The sequence below is a fragment of the Pipistrellus kuhlii genome, unplaced genomic scaffold, assembly GCF_014108245.1.
Source record: "Pipistrellus kuhlii isolate mPipKuh1 unplaced genomic scaffold, mPipKuh1.p scaffold_m20_p_2, whole genome shotgun sequence".
NCBI classification, from domain to species: domain Eukaryota; kingdom Metazoa; phylum Chordata; class Mammalia; order Chiroptera; family Vespertilionidae; genus Pipistrellus; species Pipistrellus kuhlii.
In genome coordinates this window covers 3,724,854-3,740,799 of record NW_023425515.1, presented here as the reverse complement: position 1 = coordinate 3,740,799, position 15,946 = coordinate 3,724,854, and the positions used below count along the sequence as shown (strand labels likewise).

The 15,946-nt window shown below is 53.5% G+C and overlaps 1 protein-coding gene across 2 annotated transcripts in view; it reads right to left on the bottom strand.

The window, feature by feature from the left end:
* Nucleotides 1-15,009, bottom strand: part of UBASH3A (ubiquitin associated and SH3 domain containing A) — a 38,627-nt gene extending 23,618 nt beyond the window's left edge. Inside the window, exons 1-6 of one of the 2 annotated variants that reach the window (XM_045585266.1) lie at nucleotides 14,859-15,009; nucleotides 12,029-12,082; nucleotides 9,310-9,496; nucleotides 6,511-6,709; nucleotides 3,838-4,007; nucleotides 2,640-2,848 (exon numbers count right to left, since the gene is read on the bottom strand). In XM_045585266.1, coding sequence (XP_045441222.1) covers nucleotides 2,640-2,848; nucleotides 3,838-4,007; nucleotides 6,511-6,709; nucleotides 9,310-9,496; nucleotides 12,029-12,082; nucleotides 14,859-14,971 — 932 coding nt within the window. In that variant the 5' untranslated portion in view covers nucleotides 14,972-15,009. The remainder of the gene's footprint in view (nucleotides 1-2,639; nucleotides 2,849-3,837; nucleotides 4,008-6,510; nucleotides 6,710-9,309; nucleotides 9,497-12,028; nucleotides 12,083-14,858) is intronic. The other variant, XM_036447451.2, reaches the window with a different exon arrangement.
* Nucleotides 15,010-15,946: the final 937 nt, after the last annotated feature.

Genomic DNA, 15,946 nt, shown 5'->3' with positions numbered 1-15,946 from the left:
GCTCAGAGAGTCTGAGTAGCAGCTGTGTCTGCAACTGCTCATCCCTCTGCCCATGCAAGGTATGTATTTGTATGCACGTTTACTGGATGGTCACACTAGACCCCCAGCTTTCACTCGCCCATAGTTTCCAGGCAGCTGTGGGCTCCTTCCCATCCCTCTTGCCTGCCCTTGCTTGGCCAGTCCCAACAACTGCACAAGAAAACTCCCTGTAATAAATCCATATATTTACATGTACATACATGTGTACAATGCATGTATATGTTATAATACAAATAATACAAGTAATATAACACAATATAAATTATATTATAAATAATTATATGTTACCTACACACACACACACACACACACACACACAGAGGGTGGGCCAAAAGTAGGTTTACAGTTTGGCTCAGTGGTTTAGAGCACACGTGTCAAACACAAGGCCCGCGGGCCAAATCCTTGATAGCATGTGAGTTGGTTAACAGCACTGTTAAGGAAAAGATTGTTCCACTCATTTTAAATTCACATTTCTGGTTAACATTGTCAGTTTATGACTGTTCAGTAAACCATTCGGCCCGCGATTTAGGCTGGATTTTAGATTTTGGCCCCTTCTCTGATTGAGTTCGACACCCCTAGTTTAGAGGATCAGCCTACGGACTGAAGAGTCCCAGGTTCGATTCCAGTCAAGGGCATGTACTTTGGCTGTGGGCACATCCCAGTAGGGAGTGTGCAGGAGGCAGCTGAATTGAAGTTTCTAATTCTCTATCCCTCTCCTTCTCCCTTCCTCTCTCTAAAAAAAAATCAATAAAATATATATTTTAAAGAAGTATGGAAAGTAATACAACAATCCTATATAATAAAGAGGTAATATGCAAATTGATCCTTACTTCATCATGCTGTCACAAGATGGCTGCACCCACAGTGGAGGCAGGGTTCCTGTTCTGAAACTCACCTAGGATTTCACATTGCTAGGTAACACAAGATGGCTGTGCCCACAGCAGAGGTGGGGTTCCCATAACGAGCGATCAGCAGGGACCTGAGGCTGCATGGTGGTGGGCCAGGGTGGGGGACCTGATGCTGTGCCCCCTGCCTGGCAGGGTTTGATAGGGGTGGGACTAGTTGGGCCCAGATCTCACGCAATGTAGGGGGCAGGGGGATAGGGGGGAGGAGGGAGAGGAGGGACTGGCCGGGTTTGGGTCTTGTGCGATTTCAAGGTGTATGCGGGTGGGCGGGGACTTGACTCTGGGTCCCATGGCGTGCCCCAGACTCTGACAGGAGGGAGATTTTTATATACATTTTACTAATTTTCTTCCATCTTTAACACTTCTATTATAGAGAAAAGGCAAATAGCAATATTAAAATATTTCCTCTAATTAGCTTCCTTTTAATGTGCATGAATTTCATGTACTGGGTTACTACTAAATAAATAATAATCCAAGAATAAACTCTTGTTTTGCATATTCACAACTGTAAACCTACTTTGGCCCCACCTTATGTAATATAAAAATTACTGGTTAAACCTTAATAGAAGTATGGGTGTTAGAGGTATTATTGGTGAATAGTCAGAGGGAGTGACACAAACATTATAGGAAACTGAAGGATGGAGTGTCCTTATGTAGTGGAAAAAAGTCTAGTGAAATTGTCTGTGGAAAGCAGAGCTTGTAAGTGAGGAATTAGGTTATGTAGCTAAGGACACATCTATGCAGGGTGTTAAAGGTGTGAGGAGAGAGAGAAATCGAGGGAAGCGTTGTTAAATAAGCGGAAGCAGCACTTGGCGATTTTGAAAATCCTCAGACTCTTCAGGTGATGTTAAAGATGCTAAAATTAAGAAATTCCTGCTAGTGTGGCTCAGGGGTTGAGTATAAACCCATGAACCAGGAAGTCATGGTTTGATTTCTGTTCAGGGCACAGGCTTGGGTTGCTGGCTTGGTCCCCCATGTAAGAGGCAGCTGATCAATGATTCACTCTCATCATGGATGCTTCTATCTCTCTCTCCCTTCCTCTCTCTGAAACCAATAAAAACATAAATTCCAGCTGAACATGAAGTCGCGAGGAGTGACTGATATTAATTGTGAAATAACTGCTCTGAGGAAATAAATTCCATCAACAACCATGTGAGCTTGTGGGAGGACCCCCAGCCTCAGATAAGCCCCCGACTGCAGCCTTGGGAGCCCCTGAGCTAAGCCATGTCCAGACTCCTGACCCGTGGAAACGGGAGGATGTAGTGTAGCTGGTAAGGACATGATTACACAGCAACAGGACACAAAGAATGCACCGTAGGACTCTACAGTTTATACACTGGGTGGAAGGATAAGTGAAACCAAGCATAGGACCTCTGATGGTAATTTATGTCCATACGAAGGAAGCGGCATTCTGCAGTCTTTTGGGATTAGAACTTAGAAGCCATTAGACTCTAATGATTAGAGTAATCCGTGTTTTCTGAATATTATCAGCAGAAAACCACGAATCAGCCAGGACACTTACCGTATCCCTGCAGGGAGAATGCTTCTGGCACAGAATAGGCATTTTTTTTTTTTTTTTTTTACCAACGATGGAATGTTCGGGAAGCATGCAAACACTATGCCCACAGTCCTCAGGGGGACGCTCTCGGGCACTGACTAAGAGGCGGGTGGGCTGCCGCTAGAGGCCACACTCACCTGTGCTTCACCCAGGTGTCACACTCGCTGGCTCGCTCCGTGTAGTTCTCGGGCAGGAAGCCCCGGCAGCCGGTCCGCTGCGAGATCCCGATCGCCCAGCCCTCGCTGGCTTCCTCCTGCTGCGTGGGGTCCACGAAGATGTACTCGCCGGGGTTTAGTGTCAGCTCATCCACGTTCTGGGGCTTGTACTGAAACAGGGCCCTCAGGGTCTGGAAGAGAGGCAAGGGCGGTCAAGTCTCCTGCACGGACCTGTGCTGGGAAAGATGCCCGCAGGGGGCTCACTGCTCTGGCTTTTGGCTGCCTGGGGGGCTGTGTCTCCCAGACGCTCCCCATGCCTGTGTCCGATGACAGTGCAGAATGAAACACAATGCAGCATGGGATTCTTTGGGTAGATTTAGAAATGAATGGTGGTGTCTACCATCTGCCTATGCACGTATCTATCATCAACCTGTCACCTATCACCTCTCTATCCTGTTTGTCATCTATAATATCTTTCCATCATTCATCTATTATCTGTTCACCTACCGACCTACCTACCCATCTATCTCTTTGTGCTTATTTCTTATATGAAAGATCTCAAAGTATAATCAGACTTTTACGTCCACCTTCCTTGGTGTGAATTTTTATGGCTTCTCTCACAGCATGAAACCTGGTGCGTTCACTCATACTTATTCTGTGGGTCTGTAAGGAGCGCTGCCTGGCTTCTACTTGAAAGAATCAACTTAGCGAGAGAAAGTCTTTGCCCAAATCATTGTCTAAATAAATTAATAGGCAACACAATGTATTGATAAATCATTGCAGTGCTCCATTTTTTAATGATCAGAAATGCTTCCATTTATTTTGCTTTTTCAAAGTTGTGGGTCTGTCACTTACAAAGGGTGGGGCAAAAGTAGGTTCGCAGTTGTTTGGATGGAAACAGTAATACAACAATTAATGAATAATATGAGGATAAACTGTGTTGCGTACTCATTACTGTAAACCTACTTTTGTCCCAACCTGTATTGATAAAAAAAAAAAATGCTAGTTGCAAATTGCCCCAAAAGAGAAATAGTTTTAGAGAGAGAATAGAGGATTTCCCTTCTACTAAAATCCCTCTAGGGGAGGGCTGCTGGGTAAGTGCTGGTCGGAGGGGACACTCATGCATTAGTTCCTGTGGGAGGACCTGCCTGTGGGCCCGCCCGCCCGCCCGGCTGCTCACCTGGTAGTGCACAAAGCGCATGTCTCGCGAGTACAGTGCAGCGGTCCACTGGCAGCTGTGGCCCGGGTGCACGGCTCTGGCCAGCTGCTCCAGCGTCCTCTGGTGGTGGGGGTAGAACTTGTGGGCCAGCGTCAGGTGCAGCTGCTTGGTGCAAGGCTTCACGGTGCAGTCTGCAAAACCGGGTGCACCGGCGGTGCCCTCCGTCAGCACTGCGCGGCCAGGGTGGCTACGTGGCCAGGATGGCTATGTGCCCGGCTCAGCAGCCCAAGCTTACATATGTGGCCTCCCTGCCTCTGCACGAAGCACCCTCGGCCAGCTTATGCCACCTGGCAGAGTTCACCGTATACAGGAGCTGGTTGGGTACCTGCAGATTCTGTAAGGACGTGTAGGAGAGCTGGGAGTAGAGATGTGGGTTTTAGGAGTGTTTGGGGCCTGTCCGTTTGTAAGCGAGCTGCCCAAGCAGCTGATTAACTCGTATGAAGTGGACGCTTCCCTCCCTGGGCGTGCGTGCCCTCCGCGGCCTGGACTGGCGGGCTCACTCTTGGGGTCAATTACTCTGTTCAGCTGCAGAGTCTCAGGGAGCAAACATCAGAGGCAACGGGACTCTGTTCAACAGGATTGTCGTTCCCCCCCCCGTCCCCCTGCTCACTGGCCCTGGGCCTCCTGGGGGTCTCTGGCCTCCGGGCCCAGCTCTCAGGTCCTCACTCAGGGCTGTCGGGCCAGCCAGGACCTGATGTCAGCGACGCCACGGGCACTTTATGTTCTGGGGAGATGGTGACTGACGGAATAGCTCTGAGTTTAGCGTCAGGTGCCCTGGCTTTAACTGCTTCTGCCCCTTTGGGCGGGGCCCCCTTAGCCCTCCCAGCCTCCGTGGCGACAGCAGCAGCACGAGGTTAGTGAGGGCCGCCTGCTGGGGCTGCTGTGGACACCAGGCTCTCTGAGTCCCAGTAACTATCAGTTCCCGCCTCCCCTCCCGCCCTGGGCAGCACACAGGACCTGTCTCCCCTGAAAAATGTCTGGGTGTGGCGAGCACTTCTTGGAGCCCAGACGTGGCAGCCCCACCACGATTCACCCGCCTTTAGTGGCAAACGAGGCACGTGGAGGTGAGCAGCCTGAAGCGGGAGAGTGAGTGGGTGTCAGGGAAATTCCCTCTCTCCGGTGTCTAAGATGGGGGCAGGGTCTGGCCACATGAGTCAGTGCGGCCTGAGAGAGATCCGCTGCTCTCCGCATCGGGGCCATCGGTGAGTCACCCCGACTTCTGAATGGGCCCTTGTCTTTGCTTCTGCCTGCGCCCTGAGCCCACGGGGACACCGGAGCCCCTCCTACGTCCCCAGGGTCAGGTGCAGGCCACAGGCAGCGGAAGGGCAGGGCAGAGGCTGCTCCGGGTCCCCTGGTGGACATGAGGTCAAGGCCAGTCTCTCAGGACCGTGGCTGCTCAGCATGAAACTCCGAGCTGGACTCGAGGTCCAGGCCCACCACCCACTGCGTAGGAGAACGTTGGTTTCCTAGGGCTGTTCTCACAAATGGCCACGGACTGGGCAGCTCACAGCGGGACTGTGTTCCCACAGAGCTCTAAAGAATAGATGTCTCCAATCGAGGTGGGGGCAGGGCCTGCGCCCTCTGGGCCTCCAGGGGAGGGTCCTTCTGGCCTCTCCCGGCTCCTGGGGCCTCCAGTCCTCCTTGGCTGTGGCTGCATCACTCGACCTCCGCCTCATCTTCCTGTGACCCCCTCTTGGGTCCCCTCTCTTCTCACAAGGACACAGACACCCGTGATGGGATTTAGGGTCCACCCTGCTCCAGTGTGACCTCATGTCAACCCATTATGTCTGCAAACGCCATTTCCAACCAGGGTCCTTTTCTGAGGTGGTGGGTAGACAGGGATTGTAGGGGACACTGTTCAACCCACGACAGTGACCTTGGGCAGACAGATTACCCTTCAGAGCCTCAGTGCTTTCACTTGGGAAATGGACAAGGAGACCCACTTTTAGGGGGAAGTGTGAAGACTGGCATCTGGAGAAAAAGGAATTTTGTTGATTCTCAAAGAATCTTCCCCCAAGAAGCCAAGGAGAGAGGACTGAGCTCTTGCCACCTAACCATTAAAGTAAACCAGCTAGGACTTGTGGGTCACACACAGCCCTGACTTGGTGAAGGTCACTGCCCAAGGTGGGCACAGGGGTGGGGGACACCCCTGTCCCCCTGTGTGCCCACCAGCTGACAATCCTGCCTTTACAGAGCCACACCCGTCCCCCTGGAACAGTTTCCTTGGCGTCTGGAATATGGCAAGTGCTTAGAGAACCATTTGAAACCGATGCAGACAAGGCTATTCCCACGTTGAGACAAGACACCGCTGATTCTCAGAATCTGTCTGCTTCCCTTTAAGGACACCTGATCCCTGGAGAAGACGAGTGAGATCGTTCAGCCTTGGCGTAAGGCCACCTCAAAGACGTCGCTTGGCAAGGGAGGGGGGATGGGTATAGCCAGAGGGGATGGGTATGATCCCCCTGGTCCTGGCCCAGCCAGCCGTCTGACCATCGCTGTGCTCAGGATCAGCCTGAATGCTTCCTGCGCTGGGCCGCCCCACGGTGTCCCAGTGTGGAGAGCACAGCCCCCCACACAGAGGGACCACTTTCTCTTCACCCTGCCCAGTGCGTGCGACCTGCTGGGGCTGCCTACCTGCCAAGATGGCCGCTTCCGTGGCGAAGGCCATGGCGAACTCCCGGATGACGTCAGCAGGGCTGTCGTTGACGAAGAAGCCGAGGTAGCTGACGGAAGAGTGGAGCACCAGCGGGACAGTTGGGGGGAAGGAGCCCAGCACCTTGTCGCCGGCTCTCTTTAGAGCCTCGTACAGACACTCCACCTTCTGGTCTTCACACTAGGGCAGGGGTTGGCAAACGCATGAGCCCACAGAGCCAACTACCAGCAGGACAACGGTTGAAATTTCTTTGGAGAGCCACATTTTTTAAATGTAAACTTCTTCTAACGCCACTTCTTCCACATAGACTCACCCAGGCCGTGGTACTCTGTGGAAGAGCCACACTCCAGGGGCCAAAGAGCCACTTGTAGCTCGCGAGCCGCATGTTTGCCAACCACGGGGCTAGGGAAGAGACAGCCGTGTGCTCTCACAGCACTTGTGGCCAGGCCACGTGTTAAACTGAAACGGAGGCCTTTCTAAGTGCGAGGCAGCGTCACGGACTTGTGATCCAGGAACGGACAGCTGGGTGGGAAGCGGGATTCGGGCAGAAGACAAAGGCCAGGGTACCCTGATGGGAAGGAGGGCGATTGCACCCACAGAAGGCAGGCATGGCTGTTGGTGCGGATACGCTAACACAGTGACGCTGATGGGAAATGATGTTTCTGACTTTCAGCCCAGTCGTCACCGCAGCTGGCTTCTGGTTACCCTTGCGGCCAGCCCTTCGGGGACAAGGTGGTTCAGGCCAGTCCGAGGCTGTTTTGCCTGTTCTAGCATTCCGAGGTTTGAGGCATAGGTGTGCAGGGCACTTCTGGGATGGCAGCTCCTGCCCCATTTTAAAGTGCCTCTTTTATTATTATTGTTAAATTTTTGTATTTTTAATATTTTTTTATGGTTGACAGTATTACAGATGTCTCCCATTTCCCCCCTGTACCCTCTTCTGCCCAGCCCCTCCTTGCCCCTCCTCATCCCCCCTCCCCCCGCTTGGCACTGAGGTCTCCACCACCCTATTGTCCGTGTCCATGGGCTATGCATATACGTATATAAGTTCTTTGGTTTCTCTCTCCTAGTCCCCTCACCTCAAGTCAATGTATGTCAGTCTGTTTCATGTGTCTGTGTCTCCATGCTTCAGGTCTTATTTTGTTGGTCAATTAATTGTGTTCATTAGATTCCACAGATAAGTGAGATCATGTGATATTTGTCTTTCTCAAGACTGGCTTGTTTCACTAAAGCATGAGCGTCTCCAGGTCGTTTATTATTTTTCACTCCAGTTAATGTAATTAATAAAAATTAGGCCACCCAGTGAGCCTCTTTTCTGTTCACAACACTGCAGTGTGACTGGTCTGGGTCATGTGTTTGGGGATTTGTTCTATATTGGGCCCTCCGTTTCTCAGAGATTTCAGGTTAAGATTCTTTGTGGAATGGAATATTCCTTCAAGGCTGGAAGTCCCTTGCCACTTAACTACAGCCCCTCACGCCCCGTCATGCTGACTCAGCCTCCGCATCACATCCTGAGTCAGCACCCTTTCCGCCCTGGGGCCCAGGGCTGTGCTCCCCATGGCACCCTTTGGTTCTGGAGGTTTCTATAGACCCCAAAACAGCCATGGCACATGCTCAGAGCCTACAGTGAGGAGGGCAGTATTGTGTGCCCGGGAGGAGGGGGGGTGATCTATGCCCCAGCCATGGGCCACTCTCCCATAGTGACCCGGTCAGTCATGGCCCCTGGCGGGGTCTCGGCTCTCAGGCTCCCGTCTTTCTGGGAGCAGCAAGTGCAGGTGAGACACTGGTGCTGTCTCACCCCCCCCCCCCCCGCCCCCAATCCATGGGTGCCAGCCCTGCACCATCCTTCCTTCTCTTTTATCCCTTGCAGGTGTTTCTCCCACAGAAGTCCCCTGCATCATGATTCTGGGGGCCGCTTCACCAACTGAGACTCTGCCCCCCAGTTCACCGCACTCAGTTCTGTCCCAATACTCTCCCTAGCACCAAATGCCAGTCCTCACCCCAAAGCTGTGGGTAGGCCCCTCCAGTCACCTGAAGAATCTTGCCCGCACTGCCCGGCCTGACTGCTGGGTGGAACCCACAGAGTTCGCTGGCGTCAAGGCCGGGCTAGGGTGTGCCCTCTCCAGGTTGTTCTGTTGGGAGCCACAGAGGAAGTGGTGTCTGTCCCTCCCTACCTCCTTCTCACACCTCCTTTTTATTTTTTATTTTTTGAGCAGCCAGGTCCACGTCTCCTTCCCAGGAGACCTATGGAGTTGTCTATGGGACCGTTTCCTAAGTCAGGGCTGGTCCCCCAGCAGGGAATAGTCCTACATTTGCGACTGGCCAAGCTCAGCCATTCCTCGACTGACCCATCGCACCTTTCTGAAGCACCTCCCCTGTTTCCGGCACCGTGCTAATCTCGGTGGTGCAAAGATGGGGTTCCACCTGATGAGGGATGCAGAGGTGCCCAGACAACAGGAAAGTGCCAATCGAGATAGAGACACAAGAAAGGTGGGAGCACCAAGGGCAGCCATCCCTTCTGCCTGGGAAGCGGGGAAAGACTTAGGAAAGGGATGGGATAAATGATTGGGTTCTGCAGGATGCATAGGAGGTGACCAGATAAAGGTGAGGAGGTGAGTAAAGGACATCTCACACAGAGGTCCGCTCACACTACAGCTGTGGACGCCCCCTAAGAACAAAGCGTGTGGCTGCCCTCAGTGTTGCCCCATCACAGCTGAGCTATCGCCGAAGATGACTTTGGCTGGCGTGGTCACCAGCCTGAGAGGCCGTCGGGGCGGACTCACCGTGAAGAAATCACAGAGCGTGATGTGCGGGAAGACCTCATGGGCCCTGTTCTTCGTGCACTGGCGCCTGCTCTCCCTCCAGAACTCCTGGAGCTTCTCGAGCAGGGACCCCGTGGGGCAGAGGAACAGGGCGTACTCCTGCGGGATGGGGTCGTCCAGGGAAGGGTCATTGCAGTGACAGCGCAGCCTGCAACAGAGAGCGGCCGCCGTCACCCGGCGTCCTGTCCAAAGAGTCTCTCCCCCGGGAGGACAGAGCACCAGGCCGTGCTGAGCGCCCGAGGCCACATACACCCGTGCTCCAGCCACCTCAGGGGGACAGGCCCAAACGTTAGCTTCTGTGGCCACAGAGGGGCCAGAGTTCACTCAGCATTCAGGCCCAGCGTAGGCCGATTCCCCGGTCAAAGGTCAAGGAGTTGAGAGAAAGGTGACAGGGAAATAAAACCTGGTCTTCAGATGACCCGTGTGGCCCAGTCATCCCCTGAGTGTTGAAAAATGTTGTGGAAATTATTCACATCTTAATTTTATCTCACACTTTCAATCAAATGTAAACATCAAAACCACAAAGAATTAGACAATTTAGGTGGCTATGAGATTTTCTTGCAACTCAGAAAAAGTTATTTTTGATTCAAGGGAAAAGAATATACAAACCAAAACTCATTAATAAAAAACATGAGAATTAAAATAGCCATTTGCTCACCTGTCAAATGAACAAAATGTTTTTCAAAGGATGAAAGTTATGCTCAATGGAGTAAAGGTATAGCGAGCTTTCAGGATGCATTTGTGCCTCATTTATATACGGCAACTTGCTGGTATGTGCCAAGAGCCTTAAAATTAGTCATTTGAACTAATAAGTCAACTTCCGGAAGTTAGCCAAAGGTAAAAACAAAATGTCTGGAAAAAACTGCATGTATGGAATGTTGAATGTAGGGTTATTTACAATAGAAAAGAAGGACAAACTAGATAAAGAATAGTAAATTTACGTATCTGTTCATTAGAAATTGTGGTTTTGAAGATTTCTAATGACTCAGGGAAGTGCTTGTGAGATGATGTTAAGTTTAGAAAGTAGTAGACAACCACTCAGGAAAACATTAGTTACATGCAAATACATCTCCCTACTAGTAATAAAGAACACACCCCTCCCCCTTCATCCTGGCTCCTCACCCTTCATCCTGGCTCCTCCCCTTCATCCTGGCACCTCCCCCTTCATCCTGGCTCCTCCCCCTTCATCCTGGCTCCTCCCCTTCATCCTGGCACCTCTCCCTTCATCCTGGCTCCTCCCCTTCAAACTGGCTCACCTCCCACTTCTAGAGGCAACCTCAATGGTTAATTTGCTTTGTTTTCTTCTGGACACATAAGTAATAAATTCATAGATAGCACTTGTGTATGTCTTTTATATAAATCCTAAGTCATTGTTGAAATTATTCTGCCCCTTGCATTTTTTTACTCAACCATGTTTTTCCAACTTCCCCACGCTAATACATATACTCCTAGTGAAGCAGGAACCTTCTCAGCACTGTGTACCATCCCATCACACACACCCATGTGCAATCTTCCCTTTTTCTATCCCATTGGTGTGCATTCAAACAGCTTTCTTTTTAACACTGTAATGAAGGGTTCTGTTCCTGCTTTTTTAGCCCCTTTGTGTTTCTCCAGAGGATGTCTTTAGACTTGGAACTGCTGGTTGTGGGCTGTTACACACACCTTCAGTGTTGATAGACACCTCCCACTGCAACCAGGGAAGTGAGAGACCACCCCTTTCCTCTCCCTCACCAACCCTTGAAGGTGCTGTTGTCCTGAAGGGCATCAGAATTGGCACCTCCCCAGCTACTGGTGAGGTTGGACCCACACCAGACTGAGACTGGGGGATCCTACTGTCTCCCAGTTCGCTGGTACGACTTCTAGTTTCATGGCTGAGGGGCCAACCAGGGCCTTTCCCGCGTGGGCTTGGTTTCTAATTGAAATCTGGCCTTGCTGTTTCTCTGTCATGTGCTTTGCCCTTGGCCTAGAGTTCCTGGAGGAAGAAGGGCATTCCCATGGAGGCCATGCTGGACACTCAGAGACCCCCTGCCCGTACCTGCCGTCTGCTCCGTGGAGGGCACCCCAGCCCGCGGGACCTGGTCTTTACTGTTTGAGTTCCACAGTGGCTGTTTCGGGGCAGCGTGAGGGGACTTCCCGCCTGGGGCAGATCGGTGGCATCATGGCATGTTCAGGCGGGACCGGGTTCTAGAGAACGGGGTGCCCTCTAGACAGCCGAGGCCCGTGGGTGGCGTGCAGCGTCACACAGCTGGTGGGTGGGACCTGCCTGGAACCGGAGCGCCTCACCCGCCCGGACCACCTGGCGTCCCTTAAGGTCCCCTGCGGACGCCTCAGGGGAATTTACAGCCGCTGGAAATTCTCTCCCGGAGGCAGCCAGGGAGGGGCAACCGCTAGTCTGTGTCAGCAGAGGGCTCTTTGCTGGGTGTGCAACCACATGGATTGTTTTCTTCTTTGACAGTGCGTCGAATTAAATTAGATTTTAAGCCAAGAAAGCCTTGTTTCAAGCTCTCTCCTCTCTCTCTTGTTTTCTGTTTGAAACGTGGATTCCTTATTCCCTTCCCTCAGCGATGGGAGGGCTGACAGGGAACTGGCCCCACCCCGCCAGACTGTACTGAGTGCCTCCCAGGGCCCACCTTTCCAGTCCCCAGCCACAGGCTCCCCGATGGGCAGACGCCCCACTCACCAGTCTGCGGCCTCCTCTGCCGTCTTCCTCCCGGTGGCTGCCAATGCCTTCAGCCTGCAGGAAAGCGGGAGCATTCAGAGCCCGCCTTGCAGGGTGTGTGGATGGGGTGAGAGGCAGGGCCAGCCTGCCACACAGCGGGCCCCCTGCCCTGCCCCTTGTCCCCCAGGGGCTGGGCTGCCACACTGCACAGCCGGATGCAGCGCAGGCCCCTGCCCCTGTCCTCCCCGGGCCCTCCTGCCTTCTGTGGGCGCGCAGACCTGCTCCCCGGCCCCCGCCCGCTTTCCTTTCAGTCCTTGGCAGGGAGGCCAGGGGTCATGTCTGTGGTTTACCCAGGCCTGCAGTCTGTCTCCTCCCCACCCCCCATACCCTGCACCGGGGCCGGGTGGACACACTCCCTATCCTCCAGGCGGCCGGAAGGGTACAGCCCTGGCTTGCATGCCTGTCTCCCCGCCAAATGCAGCCCCGCGCCCCCACACCCATGCTTTTCCCGGCTCCCTCAAACGTCCCCCTTCGAGGCCCGCTCCAAACGCAACCTGGTGGGCGTGAGCCCCTCTGGCCCAGCCATGCAGGCGGCCACCTCACTTACGGCTATGGTCTCCGTGAGCTCACGTCCGCTTGCCTCTCTCACCAGGTCCCCGTGGCCTGGCTGTGTCTCCTCACCGTGTGACCAGGAGGCACAGGCACTGAGCTCCGTGTACGGAGCCGGAGCACATGGGAGAGAAGGGAAGCGGCTAACGGCCTTGGTCCAGGGGCTCAGCCTGAAGTGTCCGAGGGGGACACGGAGGCCGGGGGTGCGGATCAGTGCTGCTCTGTGGTCAGCACCGAAGGATGTGCCTTTGGGAGAGGGTCCCCCAGAGAGGCCCCGGCTCGGAGCCTTACTGGGGTGCTCCAGACTAACGAGGGGTTTAAAATAGATCCCCTAGGACCTAGAAAGCCTTGTTTCAGATCGGTGCTTGTGACGGTCAAGGTCAACAATGGTAACACAGGTCCTAAAAGGAGGCTGGGGGCAGGAGGGAGCCTGGGAAGTTTGGAAGGAGTGAGACAGGCGTCCTCAAACTTTTTAAAGTGGGGGCCAGATCACGGTCCCTCAGAGAGCTGGAGGGCCGGACTATATGAACTACTAATTCCTACTGTAACACCTCGGCTGCGCTCACTGCCCAAAAAACCTGGCGGGCCAGATCAGACTCCTCTGCGGGCCGCATGTGGCCCGCGGGCCGTAGTTTGAAGACGCCTGCGTCAACCGAAGGACTTGTACACATACATATAAGCACAACCAATGGATACAAGACACTGGGGGGGATGGGGGGGAGGGGAAAAGCAGGTGAGACCATGTACTGGGGGTGGGGAGGCCAGTGGGAAGTCAATGGGGGATACAAAGGAGACATGTGGACTACTGTTTGTAATACTTCAAACAATAAAAGAAAAATAAATAAAAAATAACACACAATAAAACAGAACATTTAAAAGGAAAAATAAAATAAAATAAAATAAAATAGGTCTCCTAGCCCTGGCTGGTGTGGCTCAGTGGATAGAGCTTCGGCCTGCGGACTGAAGGGACCCAGGTTCGATTCCGGTCAGGGGCACATGCCTGGGCTGGGGGCTCTGTCCCCAGTGTGTGGCACGCAGGAGGCAGCCAATCAGTGATTCTCTCTCATCATTAATGTTTCTAACTCTCTCTCTCTCTCTTCCTCTCTGAAATCAATGAAAAAAAAATATATTTATAAAATAAATAAAACACACAAACACACACACACACACACAAACAAAACAGGTCTCCTACCCCCAATGTGTGGCCGATGTTTAAATTGGGAGGGATTTTGAGTGTGTGTCCATGCTCCAGTGTGAGCAGTGAGGCAGAGCGTGTCTTTTTCGGTGTTTTTGAGAGTGGGGCCTGGGTCCTGCCCAAGGTAGGAAGCCACCTGCCCTCCCCGCCTCAGTGTCCCCTCTGCCCCCGATGTCAGGTGCTGGGGATGGGGGCGCACAGGGCGGGCACCTGCTCACGCTGCCTTCCGCTCCGTCTCACCGGCCCCGGGCTGTGGAGAACACGGTGTGAGGACAACGTCCAGCGTCACCATCATTCCGTCCAATGTGGTTGGGATGTCACTATCATGGTCACGGGAAGTCTGCCCCCGTCCCAAACCCGGGGCTGCCTCAGGGACTTCTGGTGTATGTTCCGCGTGGGTGACATTGGAAAGGGCCGGCTCTAAGAACTGGGCTTCTACGGAAGCTGTCACCGGGGTCCGTGTCACAGCTCATCGCTTTGGGGCTCCTTCTCTTGTGGAGAGGGGTGATCCTTGCAGTTCAAGTGTTCTACCCTTGGGCTTTTTCCTTGGACACGCAGGGTCGTGCTAACCCCGTAGATTCTGAGCCATTTTGTTTCATTATCAGGCCCTCGAGATGTTTCCTGAGGACGGAGAGTGTCCTGCGCCATTTAGAAGGCTCTCACCTCACTGGTCCCAGAAGCAGTCTGGCGGGGCCTTTCAGATCAGAGTTTGAAAAGTCCTCTCTGAGGCACCGAGCTGCCCACACAGACGGCACAACAAGCCCCAGGCCCCTCCAAACCCTGAGAAGTGGGGGCACCGCAGGGACACGTGGTTTCTGTGTTCACAAACTCAGCCCCCTCCCCCCCACCAGCCGGCCAGCAGAGTGGGTCCCGATCATGCCATGTACAGGCGGCAAAGGGCCTAATTTAGCAGCAGCACCTCGCCTGCCAGGCGCATGCACGCCTTCCACAGGAAGTCGGTGCTCGGAGCGGCCTGCAGTGCTGTGGCCGGGACCTCAGGGGGTCGGGGTGTGCGTCAGGGGCAGGTGCCCGGCGGGGAGTACTCACGCGGTGTGTGCCGGGAAGCCCATGCCCAGCAGGGGGTCCAGGAGGGAGGTGGCGCTGCGGGCCTTGAGCTTGCTGTTGACCTTGGCGTAGACCTGGGTCTCCCCGGCTGCCATCTCTTCCTGCCTCCGACTGAAATGAGCAGATAAAGCCAGAGAGGGAGTGGCAGGAGAGGCTGAGGCTGCGAAGAAAAACCTCAAGCCTTTTTTGATCTCTCTGACAAAACCTAATATCCTGTTTGCGTGTGAGACTGGCTTTCAGAATTCTCTTGGTGGGGTGCTGGGGTACAGTACCCGTCAGCCCTGTTTCCACAGCGGGTTCAGGCCCCAGAGGACCCTGGGCAGAGCCAGCCTTAGCTCTGCCTGGCTGCGCTGGGAGTAAGTCTGCATGAGAGAGGGGGAGGGGGAGGGAGCCAGGGCCGAGGGGTCTCCACTGGGGTCTGAAGCCACAGAGCCTGCATGACCCTGGGTCTTAGTCTCTTATGTGCAGACTGTACCTATCTTCCATGCTCACTCCAACATTTTTTGGCCCATTTAGTTATCCACCGAGTTCTTTTTTCAACTTGTAAAACCTTAAGCTGAGAAAGGTTTTTATGCACGCAGCAAAGTTGCTGCATTGTGCGCAGCTCAATGGATTTTCCTAAAGCGAGCACACACCCGAGCTCCCCCGGGACCGCCATCAAACTGTGGTTGTCAGGCGGGGGCGTTCTGGCTCCCCATGGCAACCTCTGGAGACATGTTTGATCGCCAGAATGAGGGAAAGGGATGTTTGTTACTGGCGTCTAGCGGTTGAGGCCGGGGGTGCTATGGTGTGGAAGAGGGCAATGAAGGGTCCAGCCCAAATTGCTAATAGCACCAAGGCCTAGCAAGTCTGCTCTCCAGCTTACCAGGATCTCAGGAGCTCCCCTGCCCCCAGTCCCCGCCCAGCCTCCTAGCTATCTCTTCCGTCCCTAAAAAGGCAGCCACCCTGCTAGCTTGTACATCAGCTTCTGAACTTTAAATAAATACAACCACACAGCTGAAACCAGTTTGGCTCAATGGATAGAGCGTCTGCCTGCGGACTGAAAGGTCCCGGGTTCAATTCCAGTCAAG